Source organism: Rattus norvegicus, chromosome 3 (assembly GCF_021556685.1).
Source record: "Rattus norvegicus strain SHRSP/BbbUtx chromosome 3, alternate assembly SHRSP_T2T, whole genome shotgun sequence".
Classification (NCBI taxonomy): Eukaryota; Metazoa; Chordata; class Mammalia; order Rodentia; family Muridae; genus Rattus; species Rattus norvegicus.
The window spans coordinates 144646134-144669894 of NC_141536.1; the positions used below are offsets into that span (position 1 = coordinate 144646134).

Genomic DNA, 23761 nt, shown 5'->3' on the forward strand with positions numbered 1-23761 from the left:
CATCATGAACTATAATAATGAAAATCTGTTCAGCCTATGATTAAGTTCTTTAATACAAAATAATTAGGAATGATGTTATGACAGGTTGTCATGTAACTCTAAACCTCAAGCAGCACACATCTAAGAAGCCACTACATCCAGGATATCCCTAGTGTTCTCACCTTCATACATACAAAATTTTCATTTCAATACATCAAATATAATCACAACTCAAACCATGAAGGACCAATTATTTTTATATGACACATAAGGAACATGACCTGTACAGAGAATAACCTAAGGCAACACAGTGGGTAAGCAATAGAGTAAGCTTGCAAAAACCACACGCCCAGAGATTGCAGACTTTCCTAACTATGGTAAGTCTTACAAATTTAAGTGACTTCTTACTCTTGTTTCCCTTTTTTTTATTAACGTTCTTTTATGGTTATCATTTTGTTTTCCTGAGACAGAATTTCCTGTGTGCTCCTGACTGTCCTCGAATTCGCTGTGTAGATCTGCCTGTCTCTACATCCTGAAACGCTAGTCAAAGACTGCCTTGCTTCCTTCTATTAAATGTGCAAAACAGTATATTGCCACTATCCTGGATTATACTCCAAAATTTGAAGGCTAAGTTCTTATTGCTAATGGTACAAGCTTATTGGGAAAAAAAAAAAGAGGACTTGGAGGAATTCAGCTGCAACTAACTCGGAAACTTCTTCCCAGAGGTTCCTCGTAGTAAATGAAGTAAAAGCTAGATGACCATGACCAGAAGTAAAAATAGAAAATGCACTCACACAACTGGTAGCGCTTGCCTAGCAAGCGCAAGGCCCTGGGTTCGGTCCCCAGCTCCGGGGGAAAAAAATCAACACTGGTGAAAACAAAAGGCATACCTGATAACCTAGTTTTCTATTACTAAGTGGTCAACCCTAAAACGATACACTAAGATCAATAAATGAACTCATCTGATTATATTTCTATTTATGAGTATGAGAAGAAATTAAAGGGATGTAAAGTAAGGATTTTTACCTGTAACCCTATTGTGTTAAATATACACAGTATTTGTTTTATTTTATTTTATTTTATTTTTGGTTCTTTTTTTTTCGTAGCTGGGGACGGAACCCAGGGCCTTGCGCTTCCTAGGTAAGCGTTCTACCACTGAGCTAAATCCCCATCCCCTTGTTTTATTTTTTGGACAGGTTTTCTCTGTGTAGCCTCCAATGTCTTAGAACTTACCTTTGACCCAGGCTGGCCTCAAACTTAGAGATCAACCTGCTTCTGCCTCCTTAGAGCTGTGGTTAAAGGCTTCCACGAGCACTGCCTAATTTTGTGAACACAAGTCTATGTAGCCTTGAAGTCAGTGATATACCATATTATGGGATTTAATATGTGTGCCACTACACCAAAACTAATAACAGTTACTGGAAACCACCTCTACTAACCAACTTGTAGTCTTTGAATTTTGATCAGTTACCTTTCCTACTGTAGAGAAAAATTCTTCCAAATCTCTTGGTCGAATTCTTGCTGCCAGCTGCATGCAGAAAACTGTCCTTGCATCCCTTTCCTCAGGAGTGAGATTATCAATAGGTTCCCTAAACAAAAGAAAAGCCATAAAATTATCTTTTCAACATTTTTAAATTCGACACAGGAATTAATGTATCATGGTTATCCTAAAACTCCGTGTTGTTTTGTTTAGTTTTCTAAGACTGTTTCACTGTTAACCCTGGCTGTACCTCTCTTACCAGGCAAGCATCAAACTCTGAGGTCCTCGTACCTCAACCCAAGTGCTGCAAAAGTCACCTGCAACCACAACCCAGATGAAACTTTTTAAACCAAGAAGATATGGTATGTATACACACACAAAAATACATTTATTTAGGTGGCATTTCTCTAGTTTATTCCTGAAGGTATACAAATGTACTCAATGATTCATAGCCCAGAAGATCAGCACCCTCAAAATATGAATTAGAGACTGTGAACTGCCATGTAACTGCTAAAAATTGAACTTAGGCTTTTTGCAACAGTCAAGTGCTCATAATCCACAAGTCATCTCTATAGCCCTTATATTGACCTTTTCATTCTGTTTCTACTTCTCAGGTTGTGAGATCATAGACCTGCATTACTCTATGTAGTTGTAGGCATTAAACTTGAACTTTAAACCAGTAAGGCAAGCACTTTTACATCAGTGTAACACATCTTAATCAAATTTGTGCACTTCTGGGGATTGAGGGCCAGACTGCACATATTAGGCAAACGATCTACACTGAAGTTTGTCTCCGGTAATTTTTAATGTATACACTTTAGTGACAATGTAAACAAGGGGCTAGAAAGATGAGTCAGCATTTAAGGGTATCTGTGCCATGCAGAGGCTATGCTCTATTCCCAGCATGCATACTGTGAATCACTACTCCAGGTCCAGAGTATCTGTCTTCTGATCTCCAGAAACCATCAGGCACATAGTGCATATACTACATACATTATAGGGAGAACAGGAAGTGAATAATATTTCTGCTAGGCACACTATTCAGGATACCAGGATACAAACAACTGTAAATCACCAAAGCAGTTGTTCTCCATATTAAACAGTCAATCCATTGAAAGACAAATTCCAGGAGTTTACAAAGTCTTCATAATGGAATAACCAACCTACTCCCCCAAAAAAATCCAGAAAAGAAAATATGAAACTAAACTTGAAAACTTCAAACAAGCAATGTGAGAATGAAGCACACAAAAAGAATAGTTCTTGGGATTCCATAATTGGCGTTATTTCAATAACTAAAACTAATACACAGAACATGGGAATTTAGTTCTGTAGAAGAGCATCTACTTACCTATGTCTAAGTCCGATTTTAATCAAATCTAATAGTTTTATGATTAGAATATATCCAGAAACAAGTTCAACAACTAAAGAACTGGCTGCTCTTTCCAAAGACCAGGAGTTCAGATCCCAGCACCCTAATGCTGCTCAGAATTATAGGTCAAACCAGTTCCAGTACATCTAACCCTTTTTATGGCCTTAGAGGGTACCAGGGAGAATATTCTGCAAAAGTATTACTGGAAACAAATATGCACATGAAATAGTGTTTTAAAAAAATATGAGGGCATGGTAGCAAAGGCAAGTGGAATTGAAAGTCTGGGCCACATGGAATGTTCTACGTTATCTATGATTTAGAGGGATACCCTGCCCTAAAAAAGAATAAATTTAGTGGGCTGAAGAGATGGCTCAGTGGTAAAGAACACTGAATGCTCTTCCAGATGTTCTGAGTTCCATTCCCAGCAACATGGTGGCTCACAACCATCTATAATAGGATCTGTTGTTTTCTTCCAGTGTGCATGAAGACAGGGACAGTGTACTCGCATTTATAAATGTTTTAAAAAAGTAATGAAAATAAAATTAAAATATCCTACAAAAGTTCAACCAATTAGTGAAGCATGAAAACAGATGACAAAATGTGCTCTGAAGCAAAATTATGCATTATACAGTTGGAAACTTACTGAGGAATTAATTTCAGAAACTTTCATAAACAGATATGACCAGTGAATTATCTAAGATATGTAAGAAGAAATGTACTTTTTCATGAAACAGTACCAAGTAGTAAAACTTGTGATGATTGTTTTATTTTGAGAGTATTACAAGTGTTCCTACTTAATACTTCCATATGAAATGAAGACTATTTAAAATGATCAGGATAACTGCCATTAGAAACCTCTTTGGGTAATAGAGAGGGGAACAAAAAAAAAAAAAAAACCCTGAAAACAAGCAAAAAGAGCCAAGAGTTACCTCACAGGGCTCTTGTCTTTCCTGAATGGACTTTTGCTTCGGGAACGTCTTCTGCTGCAAGGTTAAAAAGTTTGACATATTACCCAAACAGGTACAATCACATTAGTTCTTTGAAATACAATTTAAACAATTCAGAAGTATGTTTAAAAACCTTAATTTGATGCTATGAGGCAACCCAATCTTTCCTCGGATGGCACTGTTAAATTTTGGTCCGGAGCTAAAAAGAAAACACAAAATCACACTAGTTACAGGTTTAGGGTGTGTGGCTAAAATCAAGTTCATGGGCTCACCAACAAGTGTAACTCTGTTTAGACTGCTTTTCTACATCAATTATATAGAGGAAACAACAGAACTTAGAAGAATCATGACTTTATCCCAGACCTGCAGTCCTTGTTTTTTGTATCCTGGACCAGGTTCAAGGTGCCAAGAATAAGTTACAGCCTCAAAACCTTTTTGAGGATTAAAAAAAAAAGCAATCCATCATATCTATTTTCAATCATGTAATTATAAACATGAGTCTTTTAACATACAAATAGAATGAAAGCAATTGCCTCCGTCCTCTCATCCCAACATAAGATTCGTATGAAATTCTTTAAAAGGTGTGCACTTAACTAACATGTACAGACTCATACGTTGTTATTCACAAACTTTTAACAGGGTTCTCATGAAAAACAGACAAGTCTTTAACTCACTATGGAGCAAAGAATGACCTTGAACTCTTGTTCCTCCTGTCTCAAAGTGGAATTCCAGTGTTGAATTACAGGCCTGAGACCCCTTACTGATATTTTCCTTCTTGTCTCTTACTCTCTCTCTCCTCCCCCTTCTCAAGGAAGGGTACAGACCTGGCTGTACTGGAACTCATTATAGACCCAGAGTGAGAGTCCACCTGACCATGCCTTCTGAATACCATGATTAAAGGTGTTTGCTACCACAACCACGCAGTGCTTTTGTCATAGGTTGTCACTATCTTCCTAGCTGGCCTGGAACTCACAAAGATCCTGTATGACTAGTGCTGGAATCAAATGTGCCACCTTGCCCAGCTTCCATGTACTAATTCTTAAAAAGAATTACAACATTCATGGTATTGTTTATTGTAGAAGATATTATTCAAAGACTACTTTCAGTTCTGGAATATACCTGATCCATAGCCTGACAGCAATACTGTAAAACATAATAAAAGATGGGTTTTCACAGTAAATCATTATACAAATATATTTTTGTACTTTTTTAAAGATAAAGCTTACTTAACGGGTCATAAGGTATATGTTCCATAGTTTTCACTAATAGTCATTAAAGAGGACTGGCTCCATAGGTAAGAGCACTGGTTGCTCTTCCAGAGGTCCTGAGTTCAATTCCCAAAAACCACATGGTGGCTCTTGTTCTTCAATAATAGGATTCGATGACCTTCTGTCATACAGGAACACATGAAATTGAACACTCATATACATAGATAAAACAATCAGAAAAAAAATGCTTTAAAAAATTATAGTAGGGCTGGAGAGATGGCTCAGTGGTTAAGAGCACTGACTGCTCTTCCAGAGGTCCTGAGTTCAATTCCCAGCAACCACATGGTGGCTCACAACCATCTGTAATGGGATCTGATACCCTCTTCGGGTGTGTTTAAGACAGCTACAGTGTACACGTATAAATAAAATAAATCTTAAAAAAAAATTATAGTAAGGAACAGACTATGAGGGTGCTTTAGGCTCAGTAAAATGAAGTCAAAAGACTGGCTATATACATTTAGTTTCAAAAAAAATTTCAATTTAAAATCAAAGTTACTTCAAATAAAACTCTATTGTCCCTTCTAACTACCTTAAAAAGAAAAAAATGGTTTTTTTTTTTAAAAAGTGTACATGTGCCTGACTTTGCTTACAATTCACTTTGTATTTCAATGTGGTCTGGAACTTAGCAGTGATCCTCTTACTTTGCCTTACTAATCCATAATAGTAAGAGAATTAATGGACATTTAAGTATATATAAATATAATTTGACAAGTTATTTTCCCTTCTGTTATGCATAATACAGAAAAGTACTTTGGAGACAGGGTGTAACCACGTACTCAGGCCCGCCTTGAATTAACAAAGGTCTGCCTCTGCCAGTTTCGCTGTATTTATCCTTTGGTTATAAAACCATCTAGCTAATAATCACCTCTAAGTTCAATTCAAATCAAAACAATAAATATTTAAATCCAGTCAGACTTAAACAAAAACAGCTGCTCAAAAATAGTATTCTGATTTTTAATGCTATCTGTTGGCTATTTAGTTCACCCCTGTAAGAAAATTTATAATCCTTAACAATGTAAATCTTGAGGAAATCAACAAAACAAAAATTCTAATATAAAATTCAAAATTAAAACAGTATCATAGGGGTTGGAGATTTAGCTGAGAGGTATTAAGTGCAAGACCCTGGTCCTCAGCTCTGGGGTAGGAGGTGGGACTAGGAGGAATATTATCATGGTGGTATTATCAGCATGTGATGTCTATTACATAAGCTACTAACATTAACATAAACACAAATGCAGAGGGGCATCCAGACTCACATACATATTATAAATATATGCTCCAGAAGCCAAACTCAAATACCTTCAAATAATACCAGTATCTAGGGGCTGGTAGGATGGCTCAGTGGTTAAGAGCACTGACTGCTTTTCCAGAGGTCCTGAGTTCAAATCCCAGAACCACATGGTGGCTCACAACCATCTCTAATGAGGTCTGATGCCCTCTTCTGGTATGTCTGAAATCACAATGGTGTACTTATATACATTAAATTAAAAAAAAAGTATTTGATGAATATTTTGTTGACAACCACTTTTTAATATTAGTTTATGTCTAACTTTATTCCTTTTTTTTTTCTTTTTTTCGGAGATGGAGATCGAACCCAGGGCCTTGCGCTTGCTAGGTAAGTGCTCTACCACTGAGCTAAATCCCCAACACCCTAACTTTATTCTTTAACAAAAGCTCAGATGCTGATTCATTCAGTCGACCATCTTTAAATTCAATTCTGACTACTTAACTCTTATAAACATACCAGTTAAGGGAAATAAAGCTTTCATGATATCTCCAAGTTCAGTTCACAGTACCCACATATGCAGAAGCTCATAAATGCCTAGTTTAACTCCACCAGCCCTAAGGAGGGTGAGTCCAATGCTTTTGGCCCAAGCTGAAATCAATACTAAGTGGCACCTGGCACCATGCAAGCATACTTTAAAAGTGGTTTTAAAAGGTGTGTTTAATAAAGAATTAAGGACTTATTTAAACATCAAGGGAGAATTGTGCTTGTTTTAACCCTTGCATAGAAATGGATTTCTTTCCCAATGCTGTTAATACAGGTTAAAAATTTTTTTTTTTTTGTTTTTGGTTTTTCAAGACAGTTTCTTTGTGTGAATCTGGCTCTCCTTGAACTTATAGATCTTAGTGGCTCTGGCTTTTGAGTTCTGGAACTAAATGCACGAGCCACCATATTCCTGGCCAGGTGCATTTTATGTAACACCTGTAATGAATTAATTCTACATTTGTTTAAATGCATATAAATTCCAGTAACTTCATCTGTAAACAAATCACTTCCAATTTACTCTAAAACCATACATAGGAGTAATAAGCCTAAAAATTGATAAAAGAATTCTAGCTAGCTAAAGCTACACACAAGATTTTCTTGTAATTAATTCATCTACCTGTACTTTACAGTTCATAAACTTTAGGTTTTTCTCTATCAATCACTGGAGTGCTTTGTTTTTCTGGGGTAGTTTTTGGTTCTTTTTTTCGGAGCTGGGAACCGAACCCAGGGCCTTGCGCTTCCTAGGCAAGCGCTCTACCACTGAGCGAACCCTGAGTGCTTTGTTTTTAATTTGGACTGTTATACAATTTCTAGCTTGTGAAGAAAAAAGTCTGCTAAGTTTGGTAGACTGTGTATTTTATATATGAGTCCACATACTGTTTTTTTTTCCTTACTACCTTCAATGTCCTTAGCCTTAATTAAGGATTTATTTATTCCTATTCCTCCAGTTAAATTGCTATCTAAACACATTTAACAACAGTCCTAATAACAATTACATACTAGGGACTTCTGTAGCGGCCTCGGAATCTTCTATCTCGACTTCGTGAGCGGCTTCGTCTCCTTTCTTTGCTTCTACTTCGTTTCCTCTCTCGACTTTTGCTCTTTTTCCTTTCTCTATCTCTACTTCGTTTCCGTTCTTTACTTTTGCTTCTTTTTCTCTCATGACTACGGCTTCTGCTCTTGCTTTTTTTTCTCCTAAGTGGGGAAAAAAGTACCATTACATGCTGATTTAATACTAACCAACATACACTTCCTTCTACGGTCAGAATGTCTATTCTTTTGTTAAATTATTTTTACCACTGTACAATGGTATAAAAATCATACTTTAGGGTAACAACTCCTAAGCATGGGTCTTAACACCCAGTCTTTAATGTTAACTGAAGATAGTTAAAAGAATTGAGAGACAGTAGTAAGAGGAAGTATTTGCAATGATCTCCTGAGGCAGCTACAGCTTGAAAGAAGAAACAGGACTTGCTTGCTGGTAAGTAGAAAACCAAGCCTGAACTTTAAAAAATTCAAGTTTAACTGCCATTCACATTAATAGACCAACTATTATTATGGTAATCTATAGGCTATAGATTAAGTTAGTTACAGCATGTTCACAATCAAGAAATAGTAATTGTCACATAAATTTTTTCCATCGACAATTTAGTTTAAGTCAATTTTGATACAGTATACATGTAAGCATGTTTTATACTTTTCAAAACACAATAAACATATCATTTTGCTTTTCATGGGCAAAATTACAAGAAATACAAGATCCTAACAATCCAATAAAATTCACTTTCACAACCCGAGATTTTATTGTAACCACTTAAAGCTATAATGAAATAGAAAATGCCATTTTTTTGCTTGTTTATGTAAGCCTGTGGGACGCAATTAAAGCAATTTAACCTTCCTTGGAAAGTAAAAAAAAAGCCAGTCAGTTATCTTTCCACTCATCTCTGGGTTCCTCACAATATTTCATCCACTGATTTAACAATTAAACCTTGAAATCTGTACCTCCCTCATCACCCAAATTAGAGGTGCCTTCAGATATTTCAATGTAAATTGAAAGACATTTCAAACTAAGTTTACTCCACCAAAATGTCCGTTTGTAAGTGGTTTGAGATCTGAACATTTTGACAACTCTACATCATTAGGAAAATTAATGAGCTATTTAATTTGTACCAAAGCAAAGTTAGCACAAGAACAACTGAGGTGTGCCTCAGAGAACCTGTAAGCAGGTCATCTTAGAGTGCATTGAAAATAGAAAATGAAGACACCCACCTTCTGGAATCTTGAAACCCACACTCCAATCACAAGGAGATGTAGAGCTTTCCAAGGAGGCAGAAACTTTGTCTAAAATTTCAAGATAATCCACCTGACTGTCAGAAATATGCTAGGTAGCACATGACAGAAAATTAGGCTACACTCATTATTTATTTAGTAGTCAAAGCAACTCCAATGCTCAGGAAGGGTAACAATTCACATTCCAACTTTGATGTTTCAAACCCTGACACTACTTCTTAGGACTAAAGAATTCTGAGATGGCTAAAACCGTAAGTCCTACCTATTATTAACTCAAAATTAGGGGATATGGCTAAAATTAATTCCATTCCCCACGGGGGGAAAAAAAGGACATTTAAGTTTTGCTCTGCTCAAAGATGCTCAATAGCAGAGTCCATCTGCCTATTTACCTCTCATATGCCCCATATCTTATTCCTCCAAAAGTTAAAAAAAAAAAACAAACAAAACAAACCAGCTAATAATTTTAACTCAACGTCTTGCTAGACTTTTCATAGGCAAATGCCCACCCACATCTGAAGGCAACCCAAAATAGGTAAATAGACAACATACTTCAAATATCAGAAAATACAATCTTCCATATAAAAGCCTAGACAAGACTGTTACAAGAAACCAAAGAACTTCTCTAGAACAAATTCCAGCATTAGAAAACATTTTTCAACTAAAGAAATGGTCATAAATTCCATCCTAATAGTCAAATCCTGTTACAACTTAAATGGGACTTTCCCAAGTCTTTAGTGGCAGTGGAATTTTGTACTGAACATCATTGAAGTAAATGGTCCACTGGGCCTTTGGACTTTTTGGTTATATGGCCTCTGCTGTAAAGGTGTTTTGCTATAACTGGATTTGACCTCTTCCATGTAAGAAGATCTAAATTTTAAATGCAAAGTATTCTGGAAAATAAGAAAAAAAATAGAAAAGTCATTTATTCCAAAATTTGATAATCGACACCACAGTAGCCAATATATTTTAACTGTGCCATTTCCCTGTTATCCTTTTCTGATTCTTTAAAGACTTAACAAAATGCAGTTTGACTTGAGACTGCAAATCTGGTTAAGGTAACAAATACTTCCATGAGGGGTAACCTCAGATACTTAAGAGTGTATTAGAGGCCTTGACAAACTCAGTGTTAGAAATTTTAAACCTCTTCAGAAAATAGGCTAAAGGTCTTTCCATTAAACTTTGATCCCTTTACTACTGGGATACAGTACAGTGTGTTACAGTCACGACTAGTTTCTTATTTATATACTTAGCTGACTTTGTTCAAATGTAGTTTCCTATTCTTATTATCTTACCAGCAATAGTTATCTCCACATTCAATGGCTTTTAACCAATAGTTTTCACATGAACTACACAAAAATGACATCTACCTTAGGTTAATATAAATTACCTTAAGCAAGAGCAGATATTTCTTTTGTTTCATCTACCCAGAGTTAAGTTTTCTTCTATATTATGTTCATTACTTTTAATGACATGTTCCTTTAAATCATCAGAGTAAAAACTGATTAAATTAAGCAATCACCTAATTTAAAGCAGCAGTAACTAAAGTCAGAAATATTTTGAGCATTGTAAAGATATTAGAATGTAGGAAAGCTCTGCATAAAACACTATTATATTAAATTACCCAACTTACTCTACACCACAACACTATTTCATTGAGCACTAATGCTCTAATTCCTCATGAAAGCTTGGTGATCTTAATGAGTTTAGATACAGCATTAAGAGTACAATCTGAAGATATTAGTGGGAACAAGTGATGTTAGAAAATACTGCAGAATTTGCATTCAAGTTTATCCTCAGCCTTTTCAACTTTTCTAGGTCACTAGTCACTAAAGTGAATAATTTTTAAAAACTGGTAGATACCTATTCCTGGGTTTTCTTTTGGCTATGAAACTGAAACTTTAGGAAATTCAATGCATAAAAGGTTAAAAATGTATGCTATGAACCCTGTCAACTATTTCCCATATCCTCTTTGGATTACTAAGAAACTACTAGTGATTCCCAACTAGATTTGCACAAGGAAAAAAATTTCCATAAATCAGACCTTTCTTTTCTCTTAACATCATTTTTAAACACATGATCTAAGAAATCCAGCTGGAATTTATGATCACCTTGGCTTATTTGAAGTGAGAGAATCATAAGCCTGAACCACAACACCCAATCCAAATTTTAAAAATTAATTCCTTATCACATTAAGATTATAAAACCTTGGCTAAGCAAAACCTTTAAGTAATCCACAAACAATTTTCTCATCTATTTTATGAAATTATAACAACCTACCTAACAAAGTTGTTGTGAGGATGATTGAGGTAGTTATTATGAAGCACTTTGAGCTCTTAGGAGGAAAAGAGCCAAAAAGAATTAAATAAGTGGCTATTTTATCATTGTTTCTCATTAAGTATTATGTGGTCATGATATGACAAAATGTTTTAGTATGGCATTATAAACATAGGCTAGATCATCTTGATGCACATAGCATGACCATTATCATGTGAAGAATTACTAATCTTGGAGCTGAATAGTAATTTCACAACAGCTGATAGGCTCCAATCTTGTAAATTGGATCCTGTTTAAACTGTTAATATTCCTTTTTGTATACTGTATTGTGTTGAGTCTGTAGCATGAAGTTCTTATTTCAACTTAGTCATCTAAAATATATTAAATATTCTTAATGGTCTCCTTGGATACTCTAGAGATAAAAAGGCCCAAAAAAGAAAAAAAAAAAATCCCATCAATACCTATTAAGTATTCTTTTGTTACTATCAAAAGGGCTTTTAAGCAGCAAGAAACAGAAACTCATAGCTGGTTCCTTTAGTGAAAAAGTAAAAGAAGGTAAACAGTAATTTCCATGGCCTTGGTACTATTTTTTCTATAACACCTTCTAATTCAATGATTCTTCTCATCACATCTCCAAAAATTAAGCCAAAGTTATCACATTTAAAACATAAGAACTCAAGAAAATCATGGAAGATTAGAGGGCAAAGTGTCCAGAAGGTCTTTGAAGCCATATCCTGAAGTCTATATACCACAACGCCCACGGCTTTATATCCTGAAGAACTTTCTCATCTCAAATGTTATGAGCAGTTTTCTAAGAGACGAAGAAAACCATAGTTTGATGCTTTAGCCACAAGAACAGATTTCCACAAAGTTAGTTCCCACCCCCCCAGGTTCCTTAATCAAACTTACTTTTTGCTACGTTCTTCATGGCCGTTAGCACTGTTCAACTTGTTCTCATCCTAAGCAAGGTTGATAGAAGAACATCATGAGGACGAAGTGGTAACATTTCAAGTTGTCAAAGGGTAAAGGGAATAGGAATAAGAAAATACAAGACAATTTTAAAACTAATCACTTATTTAGTTTAACATGGAAGGCTATAAAAAAATTTAGAAGGTATACGTTTAACCACTTTGTTGCTAATAATTAAGTCATCAAGAAACAAAAATTAAAATCTTTCCACATTTAACATATTATATTTTACTTTCTTACATTGTTTAGATATTAAATAAGTCATCCAGAATTACAATGTTGAAGTGGTTAAAGATTTCTATGAAACATGAAGTCATTTTGAGTTTTGTTCCGTGTGCTATTGTCCCTTTTGTCGGTACCATGGCTCTATTTCTGCCTAAGCCCCAAGTGGCCATGCTAGCAGCCAGCCACTATCGATTTCCTGTGACCGATGCCATTCCTGAGATCTTCGCCCATTTCCGTTGGAGGGTTGGGACTGTAAGAGCTTGATGCCACCTCTGTCACACATCTCGCCCTGAAGCAAACAGGGATTCACACTGCTTTAGTAATGTTGACTCCCAAGAACCCAAGAAAAGTTAATTAATAATCCACCAGTTCCAGCCTAAACATTTCCTACTTCCATACCTGTTTACATGGAATTATATCCAAGTTAAACTAAGACAAGAAACATTAAAACAGAAAGTATGGCTTCAAGAGTCTAGCATTACAAAATTAGACTATTTAAAGCTATCAGAATTCATCCAAAAGGCACCACATGGTCGTGCTACACTCCAAGACAAATGTATTATTTTTAAACGGTTTAAGCGCAAGGTTGATTTCAGTTTGAATACATCACCAATATAGGATATCTAAGTTACAAGGCTTAAGGTCTGTGACACCAGTGACAATGCATGCATGCACACTGCTATTTTCACCACCAACTGGTCAAAGAATGAAGAGTGCTTACTTTTACTGTCATACCGAAATGGGTCATATTGTATTACTAGCCAAAATACTGCCTTTCTAGTTTAGTGTGAAAAACTATGGCAGGGCCTAATTAAAAACAAAATGCTATGGAGAGCAGTAAAACAGTCATCAAGTGACTCTGAGCTGTGATACTGTCTCTTGCCTTTCCTTTTTTTTTTTTCTTTTCTTCTTTTCTTTTTCTGTTTTTTTTTCTTTAATTTCTATTCAGGGATCCAAGAATCTTAGTAATTATTAACTGAAAAGCAGATCAATACCTGCCTGTTTTAAGGTTTACTATCACCAGCCTTATATCTATTTATATAAAGTATAATTTTAAATCTCACCCATTTCTTCTTTCAAGACTCATAAGATTTTCTTGCCAGAGACTGGTTATATTTTATTATTCTTGGACCCCTGCAATTTTCCCAAACCACTGCATTCACCTTTTTGCTATACCAAACTGGAGCTGGTAATTCTTAGTTGAGTCATTTTACCTAGGGGACCACGGTACAGCGATAAGTCACTCAATTACTACCTTATGATTGACAGTTCACACTGGAATCAAAGGTGAATTCATGGGAGTAGAGGTGAGATATCGTTAGGCAAGTCTACAAAGAGAGATAGATGGGCATTTATTCATCACGCTGAAGTGAAACTACTGCACAATATTATTACATCAATAGCATATATTTACTTTTGTAAGTTACACGTAATGCATCTCTGATAAGATAATCAAGAGGGCTCCGGGAAGGTTAGTTTACATTTCAGCAGTAGTTTCGTGAATAATGCTAAATTAAGAAATATATTGAAGCTCACTAGCATGTTTTCTCACCTTCTTGTAAGGGGCCTCAAGCATTGCTTCAATATCAATATCGTCTGCCATTTTCTCTACTCGCCTAAAGAAGAACAAGACAGTCCTGTAAGTAAACAACCTGCAATTACGACCAAAATAAAATGTCTCCTTGACCTACAATACTCAAAGCTTGAGAAAAATCCTTTAAAAGCCCCAGTGACTAAAATTGTGCGATGCACACTCCACAAACTTCATTTGGTAAGTAAATGATTTAATGTATCTTTCATCTAACATAGGAGCAGAACTCAATGTCCGATTTTAAAAACCCGCCCAGGATGCCCTAAAACCAAACCTGAGAATATGAACCAGAGCGCTTCCCTTCACACAAAACCCGCGCTGCCATTTTAGCGGCAGAGGGAAACTCCCTCTGCTGGGAGGGGTTGTGTACCAAGGTAGCGTTCGACAGGCGCCATGTTGGGAGGTCGCGACCAGCCCCGGCCTCGAAAAGGACAGATCTTTATCTGCCCGAGAACCCACGGAGGTCCCTGACACTACCAAAATCTCCACAGTGACTTTGCCAGAATTGAAGGGCACAGCCAGGGAGAAGTGACCGACCTTGCCGAAAGGGCCCCCTCCCCCTCTGCGCACCTATAAAAGCCGCTAAAGCCTCGGCATCCCGGACCTCCCAACCTAAGGAAGGCTGACCACTACTAGCAGTCCGCGACGCCCTATACCTGTGCGGATTTTCGCGCGCCTGTGCTCGAATCGGGAAGTCGGCTGCCGCCGCCGCCGCTGCTGTTGCTACTGTTAAGTCACTAGGCCCAGGCCGCGGTACCGCCCAACCCGAATATCGGGCCCCGAGGGCGTCTAGGCCCAAACGAATCTAAAAGAAACAATGGGATTAAAGGAGCCCGCGACGGAGAGCAGGGCAGCGGCTTCGGCAGCTCAGGATCCACCCCTGCGACAGCGTCGGCTAGCTCCCTGAAATGGCGGCCGCTGCTCCTCCGTATTCACATTCACCAACACATACACACACACAAACACCCGGGGTCTCCCGGAGCCTCAGCACGGGCTCTCGCGAGAAACTGCCCGGTGTTCTAGACTGGAGAGCACGAAATATCGCGAGATCTCACTACGGCTCCGGCGACTATGGCCCAATCTCGTGCAATGATTGCGCCACAGATGATCCCATTCTCCCTTCCCCAATTCGGAAAGGCTTCTCGGACTCCCCCTCCAGATATGCACCAAATCTCGCGAGGCTACGCTGTCTCCAGGGCAAAGACAGTTGGTGCACTGACTGTCAATCTTTGGAAGAATTCCTTGCTGAGTGGATCTTTGCTGTCATCCCGGCTGGGTGTGAAGGTTTCCCCTCTCACAGCCGACCGCCCCCCACCCCTGACACCGGTCCTCCCACACATATGGCTGTCAAGGTCGCCATAAGGCAACCTATTAGAATACATATGGCTGTAGGGTAAGACATTCGTGTCCAAATTCACCGACGGTGAAAACTCATGCTTACAAGAATGAGATGTACACAAGCGAAGGGGAATAAAAAGTACGATTTTCTTGTCATTTGGTGTCACCAGTCGGATGTGGTCTCGATGGTTAAGCTTCTAAACACCCTTGGAAACCAGAGGCTGGGTGGGAAGAAACTGCAGTTTGTAGCTTTCTAACCCCTGAATTTAGTCGGGCTATGTGTCGGAGTTATTTGTTACTTTAAAGGTATCCTCGCTTTTCCCTAGGATTTTGACTGTCTACGTGTAAATTCACTGTTTCGTTTATTTTTTATTGGATTTTTCTTTTGTTTGCTTTTTATGTATTTGGGAGTGGTTCATACTGTGACAGAGAAGCTGAGTGATCATTGGAAGATTTTTTTTCCCTTTCACGTAATAGAAAAAGTTTTGAAATAAAATGAAATATCAAACCAGTCTTGAAACCTATCTGCAGCTTAATAATTGAGGGTATTAAAGATTCAAAATGTCACACCTTGGTTAGTGTAGCTGCTCCAACACTGTATGACCTTGGGCAAGTAAATTAAGCTCTCCATAAATTCCATCTCTTCCTGAAGAGGGGAATATCATAACTAGTAGCAAGGATAGGCTTAACACTAACCAAGGTTGCAAACCTTCACTAATGAATTCCCAGGTTTAGCAGTCGATGTTGTCTGTTGACCATGCAAACTCTCCATGGAATGTATGAAGGAAGGCTCCTTAGGAGTAGGAAGATGGAGTGGATTCATGGCTGGAAACTTCTTGGGGCTGGCCATGTAGAACAGTTTGGGGGGGTGGCTTTTCTAGCATGCCTGGTGGTGCTTGTCCAGAATTCCAGCCCTCAGAAACAGAAGCAGGGGTATATCTGTGAATTTGAAGTCAGTCTAGTCTATCTGAGGAGTTCAGGCCAGCCAGAACTAGGTAGTGAGACCCTCTCTCGAAAAAAAAAAAAATAGATTATATGCATTTCTCTTTTAGATGTGGCACAGTGCCTGAAACCACTGATAGTTTCCAACTTCCCTTATGGGCTACCAAAACTTCCCTGCCCCTATAAGGGGCCACATCCCATCTTTCTCTATAGGTATTTGGACCATAGGGTGAGGGGTGACAGAGATGCCCTTTCACCCAGAGTAAGCAGGGTCTCGCCTAACTAAGGAGAGATCAAGCCCCTCTCTGTTTTCTATCTCTCTACAGCTGTCCTCTCCCCCCCCCCCCCAGCTGGGCACCGAACCCAGGGCCTTGCGCTTCCTAGGCAAGCGCTCTACCACTGAGCTAAATCCCCAACCCCTCTACAGCTGTCCTTAATTGTTTTGTTCTGGATTGACAAGTCAAGGACAACCTGTACCACACAGTGAAAGGCTATGAAAAAGACAGAAGGGGGACTGGAGAGAAAGTAGCAGGAGCACTGACTGCTCCTGCAGAGAATTGAGGTTTGATTCCCAACACTCAAAAACGGAAAAGTAAGCTGGGTAGAGGTGACACATGCCTTTAGTCCCAGTACATAGAAGGCTGAGGTAGCAATGTCTATGAATTTGGTTTTTTTTCTTTTTTCTTTTTTTTTCGGAGCTGGGGACCGAACCCAGGGCCTTGCGCTTGCTAGGAATGTCTATGAATTTGAAGCCAGCATAGTTTACAGATCTAGTTTTAGGAGAGTCAGGGCTATACAGGAAAACCCAGTTTTGATAGCCAAAAAAGAGCTAGGTGGTATTCCTGTAGGTCTTTGATCCCAGAGGAACGTGAGAAGACAGAGGGAAGTGGATCTCTGTGAGTTCAAGGCCAGCCTATCCATAGAACAAGTTCCAAGACAGCCAAGGCTACAAGGGAAACCATGTCTTGAAAAAAGAAAGTTGATTGGTGGTGGCTCACACCTTTAACCCCAGCACTCGAGAAGGAGAGAGCGGTGAATCTCTGTGAGTTTGAGGCAAGCCTGGTCTATATAGTGAGCTCTAGGACTGCCGGAGCTACAGAATAGAGAGATCTTGTCTCAAAAAAAAAAGTTAGGGACTGAAAATATATGTACACATAAACCATTGAAACATAAAGAAAAAATAAATCTCAAAAAAAAGAAAAAGAGACATAAATGATTATCATAGCCATGTGCTGGTGGCACCCCTTTAGTCCCAGCACACCAGAGGTCCAGCCAAGCAGGCCTCTGTTGAGTCAGCCTGATCTACAGAATGAGTGGCTTCCAAGACAGCTGAGGCTAGACAGAGACACCCTTTCTTTCTTCCTTTCTTTCTTTCTTTCTTTCTTTCTTTCTTTCTTTCTTTCCTTCATGATTTATTTTATGTATATGACTACACTGTAGCTGTCTTTAGACACACCAGAGATGGTTGTGAGCCACCATGTGGCTGCTGGGAATTGAACTCAGGACCTCTGGAAGAGCAGTCAGTGCTCTTAACCACTGAGCCAAGAAACCCTGTTTCAAACAAACAAAACAAAACAAAACAAAACAAAGAAAAGAAAAGGAGAGAGAGAAAAAAGAAAGAGGTCATCATTAGTGGAATCGATTATTGCATAATTGTTAAATATATAAAATACACTGAATGACTCTTTTTTGCTCCCTTTTTTTTTTTTTTTTTTTTTTGGTTCTTTTTTTTTTTTTTTCGGAGCTGGGGACCGAACCCAGGGCCTTGTGCTTCCTAGGTAAGCGCTCTACCACTGAGCTAAATCCCCAGCCCCTTTTTTTGCTCCCTTTTAATTCCTGTTGTATGTTTGTTTGTTTGTTTGTTCTGATGCTTGCTCTTTCTACATAGCCCCAGCTCTCCTAAAACTCATCATGTAGACCAGGCTGGCCTTGAACTCACAGAGACTCACCTGACTCTGCCTTTACCTCCTGAGTGCTAGGATTGTGCTACCACACACAGCTTTAATTCTTTAAAAAATTAATTTATTTCATGTGTACTAATGTTTGCCTGCATGTGTGCGTGTCCCAGGGATGATGGACAACCTGGAAGCAGGGTGAGTCAGTCATGTGTATGTGGGAGCGAGACCCTGGTCCCCTGCAAGAGCAGCCAGTACTCTTACGAACTGAGCCCTCTTTTTTTTTTTTTTTTTCTTTTTTCTTTTTTTCGGAGCTGGGGACCGAACCCAGGGCCTTGTGCTTGCTAGGCAAGCGCTCTACCGCTGAGCTAAATCCCCAACCCCGAGCCCTCTTTTTTTCAACCCCCACCTTTTTTTTAGTATGGGTTCTTTATCTCATTTTACACTTAGGCCTGGCCCCATGGTTGATTGGTTTACTGTATGGTTTCACTTTATTCTGTTTTCTTGTTATGGGTAGGTCTGTTTGGCCTGCACGCACATCTGTGCCTCACAGCCATGCCTGGTACCTTCAGAGAGCAAAATGGGACTTTGGATTCTCAGGGTCTGGAATTACAGATAGTTGCGAACCTTCAAGTGGGTTCAAGAAAAGAGAGCTCAGATCCTAAGAGCAGCAGCCAGGTCTCTTAATCACCATGAAGTGGGGGCCAGAGAGATGGCTCAGTAGTTGAGAGCACTGATTGCTCTTCTGGAGGACCAGGTTTAATTCCCAGCACACACACAGCAACTCACAACTGTCTGTACACAGATGTACATGCAGGCAAAACACCAAGGCAAAATAAAACTATGTAATTATTTTTAAAAAGTCACCACTGGGGCTGGAGAGATGGTTCAGCGGTTAAGAGCACTGACTGCTCTTCCAGAGGTCCTGAGTTCAAATCCCAGCAACCACATGGTGGCTCACAACCATCTGTAATAAGATCTAATGCCCTCCTCTACTGTGTCTGAAGACAGCTACAGTGTACATATATAATAAATAAATCTTTAAAAAAAAAAGTCACCACTGAGGTATCTCTCCAGGCCCCTGGTGTTTTGGTTTGGTTTGGGTTGGGTTTGGATTTTTTTTGGAGATAGGATCTTCCTATGTAGCTCTGGCTGGTCTGGAACTTACTTCACAGACCATCTTGGCTTATGTATGCTTCCTTAGTGCTGGGATTACAGGCCTGTAACAAGCACCCCACCTTAGGAAGAAGTCTGTACCCTTGAAGTGGTCTGGGTAGATATTCTCTTTTTAGTGGCTACAACAAGAAGTTTTCTTCCTCCTTCTGCTCTCCTTAGCATATTGCCAAATGCTGGCACTATGACATTCTGAGAAATTCTCCTCCCTCTCACTTAGGGAGGCCTTAAGACCTGAAGAGCTCAGGAACTTTCTATCAAACCAGCCTGGAAAGACATAAGGGTGAGGCCAAGATAGCTTGCTGGGAGCGAGACAGGAAGGTGCTTAAGCTCTGGGGGCTGTCTCCTCTGTTTGTGGTTCTAGCTTCCTGAGTTCTCACACAGTCTGATTGCAGAGCCCTCTTCCGCTGGGACCTACACAAGGTGTCCTGTTCCTCTTGGCTGTGAGAGATAAGGACCTTGCTTCTTTATTTTAATTCTCACCAACACACACACACACACACACACACACACACACACACACACACAACCTGTTTTTAGGACAGACCTCATTGTAAATGTCCTGAGATTGTGTATTAAAGTTTAGCCAAACAGGTTTGAGAAAGATCAGTTCCCTAGTTTAGTATCTTTTTTGTGATGCACATTTCTTCTTCTTTTTTTTTTTTTCTTTTTTTCGGAGCTGGGGACCGAACCCAGGGCCTTGCGGTTGCTAGGCAAGCGCTCTACCACTGAGCCAAATCCCCAACCCCCTAGTATCTTTTTTGTTTGTTTTGTTTCCCCAGCCAAGAGTTTCTCTGGGCAGCTTTGGCTGATCCTAGAACTTGCTCTACCAGGCTAGACTAGCCTTGAACTCAGAAATCTGCCTGCCTGCCTTCTAAATGTTGGGATTAAAGCAGTGTGTTACTCCTACAGTATCGTGTGTTTGGTCTTTATTATCTTTATGTTTATTTATTTATTCATAATAATTTTTACTTTATGCACACTGGTGTTCTGCCTGCATGCATGTCTTCCTGGCAGATATCAGATCCCCTGGAACTGGAGTTACAGACAGTTGTGAGCTTTTGTATGGATGCTGGGAATTGAACCAGAGTCCTTTTGAAGAACGGTCAGTGCTCTTAGCCATTGAGGCCCCTGTTGCTTTTTTTTTTTTTTAAGATTTATTTATTTAACGTATGTCAATACACTCTCACTGTCTTCAGACACACCAGAAGAGGGCATCGGATCCCATTACAGATGGTTGTGAGCCACCATGTGGTTGCTGGGATTTGACCTCTGGAAGAGCAGTCAGTGCTCTTTTTTTTTTTTTTGGTTCTTTTTTTTCCGGAGCCGGGGACCTAACCCAGGGCCTTGCGCTTCCTAGGTAAGCACTCTACCACTGAGCTAAATCCCCAGCCCCGCAGTTAGTGCTCTTAACCACTGAGCCATCTCTCCAGCCCTGGATAGATATCTTAAATATGCTATACTCAGAATCAAGTAGAAAAACAAAAGATCATTTGTGTAGTAATATGCAGGGGTTGCAAAGATAGTTCAGTGGTTAGGAGAACTTGGTATTCTTCCAGAGGACCTGAGTTCAGTTCCCAACCCCCACATGGGGCTTATAGCCACCTGTTACTCCAGTTCAAGGAAATCTAACACTCTTTTCTGGCCTCTACTGGCACAGCACAAACAAGGTATACATATACGTGAAACACCAATACACATTAAATCAAAATAAATAAATCTTTTTTTTTTTAAGATTTATTCATTTATTATATATAAGTACACTGTAGCTGTCTTCAGATACACCAGAAGAGGGCATCATATCTCTTTACAGGTGGTTGTGAGTCACCATGTGGTTGCTGGGAATTGAACTCATGACCTCTGGAAGAGCAGTCCGGTGCTCTTAACCGCTGAGCCATCTCTCCAGCCCCCGTAAATCTTTTTTAAAATCTGAGAAGAATCTATAATTTTGGGGGGTGATGATGATGATGATGATGATGGTGTGTGTGTGTGTGTCTGTGTGTGTGTGTGTGTCTGTGTTGTGTGATTGCTGCTGGACCAGGGCCTGCATAGAGAAGCCAGGAGACAATTTTCCAGATTGTTCTCTCCTTCCACTGAGGGTTCCAGGCTCAAACTCAGGCTACCAGGCTACCAGGCTCTCAAGACAAGCTCTGTTATCTATTGAACCATCTTACTCTTCTTCTATCGAAAGAGTCTTATTATGTGGCTGAAGCTGGCCTAGAACTCACCAACATGGCTAGCATGGGCTATCTCCACCCTATCCACCCTACCCCAGCCCTCAGGGAGAGATTTTTAAGCATAAAAACTACCTCCTGGGTTGACATACTTCACTTAATAAGAACAGTCAGAACTACAGAATCCAAAAAGCAAGGTTAAAACACTTAGAGACGGGCTGGAGAGATGGTTCAGCGATTAAGAGCACTGACTGCTCTTCCAGAGGTCCTGAGTTCAATTCCCAGCAACCACATGGTGGCTCACAGCCATCTGTAATGAGATCTGATGCCCTCTTCTGGTGTGTCTGAAGACAGCTACAGTGTACTTACATGTAAATAACTAAATAAATATTTTAAAAAAAAGAAGCTTGTCTCACTGTGTATGCATAAACACAAAGGAACTTTATTATAAAAACATTTAGAGACTTTTCCAGAACTATGGACTTTGATGGATCAGGAATTTGTTTTAGTTTTGGTTGGTGGTAGTGTCTATGTGCTGAGTTTTATGGCCATATGGTATGCCATCATGGAATAAGTTGTGCTAAAGTATGGGGTCCTCTCTAAGGTCATAGGGTCTGTTACAATACTGTCTGAAAGTAAAAAAAGTATTCAAGTGTACCCTAAATTAAACCACAGTATATACAGAGCCAAGGGTCTGCACGACAAACTGTCCATATTAGGTCAGGATTCTGTAAGGGATTTACTTGCTGTATCTCTAAAAGCAAAGCACTAGGAAGAGAGACTTTGTTCAGGTGACTTTGCAATGTTATCAAAAACTCCATTAACAGGACATAGTGGTGCATATGCTTAATTCCAGCCCTGAGGAGACACAGGCAGGCAGATCTCTGGAGGCTAGGGACCATCCTCATTCGGAGTTCAAGCCTTGCCTAGACTACATACAATAAGATCTTATCAGGCTGGAGAGATGGGCTGGAGAGATGGCTCAGCGGTTAAGAGCACCAACTGCTCTTCCAGAGGTCCTGAGTTCAAATCCCAGCAACCACATGGTGGCTCACAACCATCTGTAATGAGATCTGATGCCCTCTTCTGGTGTGTCTGAAGACAGCTACAGTGTACTTATATATAATAAATGAATAAAAAAAAGATCTTATCTCAGAGCAAGACAAAATATCTCCATTCAGGGCCTGGATGGATGGGTCAGTGGTTAAGAGTACTTGTTCTTAATCCCAGCAACCACATGGTGGCTCACAACCATCTGTAATGGGATCCGAGGCCCTCTTCTGGTGTGTCTGAAGGCAGCGACAGTGTACTTATGAATAAATCTTAAAAAAATAAACAAATAAATACTTTAAAAAAAAAAGAGTACTTGTTCTTGCAAAGGATCCAGTTGGGGTTCTAGCACCCACATGGCGTTTACAACCTATCTCAGTTCCAAGGGATCAGAGACACCTTCTGCTGACCGATGTAGGCACCAGGCCCTCACACGGTGCCCATTCACGCGTGACAGCAAACTACTCAAACACACAAAATAAAATAAAATCTGAAACAACAAAACCCACTTCTAACCAGTCATGCATGTCTTTAATTCCAACACTCTGGAGGAAGGAAGGTAGGTCTTTGTGAGTTCCAGACCAGCTAGCTGTACATAGTGAGTTCCAGGTCAGCCAGGAAAACCAGTCTCAAAACAAAGAATTGACAATAAAAAAATAAATAAAGCTAAACAAACAAAAAACCACACACACAGACAGACACACACACACACACAAAACCCAGGTTCAGGTTAGGTTTCTCCTGCTGTTAAGTTCTCTTTGTTTTGCTTTATTTTTCTTCAAGTTGGGCTTTTCTATGTAGCCTTGGCTGTCCTGTAGACCAGGACACTCTGTAGACCAGGTTGCCTTCGAACTCAGGAATCTGTCTGCCTCTGCCTGCTGGGATTTTTTTTTAAGATTTATTCATTGATTATATATAAGTACACTGTCGCTGTCCTCAGACACACCAGAAGAGGATCTCTTTACAGATGGTTGTGAGCCACCATGTGGTTGCTGGGAACTGAACTCAGGACCTCTGGAAGAGCAGT

At 39.4% G+C, this 23761-nt stretch overlaps 1 protein-coding gene across 18 annotated transcripts in view; it reads right to left on the reverse strand.

The window, feature by feature from the left end:
- Rbm39 (RNA binding motif protein 39) overlaps positions 1-15114 on the reverse strand; it is a 33196-nt gene extending 18082 nt beyond the window's left edge. For 2 of the 18 annotated variants that reach the window (XM_087653415.1, XM_087653413.1), the window contains exons 1-8: positions 14819-15114; positions 14124-14187; positions 12287-12336; positions 11381-11435; positions 7814-8008; positions 3909-3974; positions 3758-3811; positions 1451-1568 (exon numbers count right to left, since the gene is read on the reverse strand). In XM_087653415.1, coding sequence (XP_087509541.1) covers positions 1451-1568; positions 3758-3811; positions 3909-3974; positions 7814-8008; positions 11381-11435; positions 12287-12305 — 507 coding nt within the window. In that variant the 5' untranslated portion in view covers positions 12306-12336; positions 14124-14187; positions 14819-15114. Of the gene's footprint in view, positions 1-1450; positions 1569-3757; positions 3812-3908; positions 3975-7813; positions 8009-9082; positions 9994-11380; positions 11436-12282; positions 12337-14123; positions 14209-14818 lie in introns of all 18 variants that reach the window. The other 16 variants (XM_087653411.1, XM_087653410.1, XM_087653425.1 and 13 more) reach the window with 11 other exon arrangements.
- Between the last annotated feature and the right edge of the window lie 8647 nt (positions 15115-23761).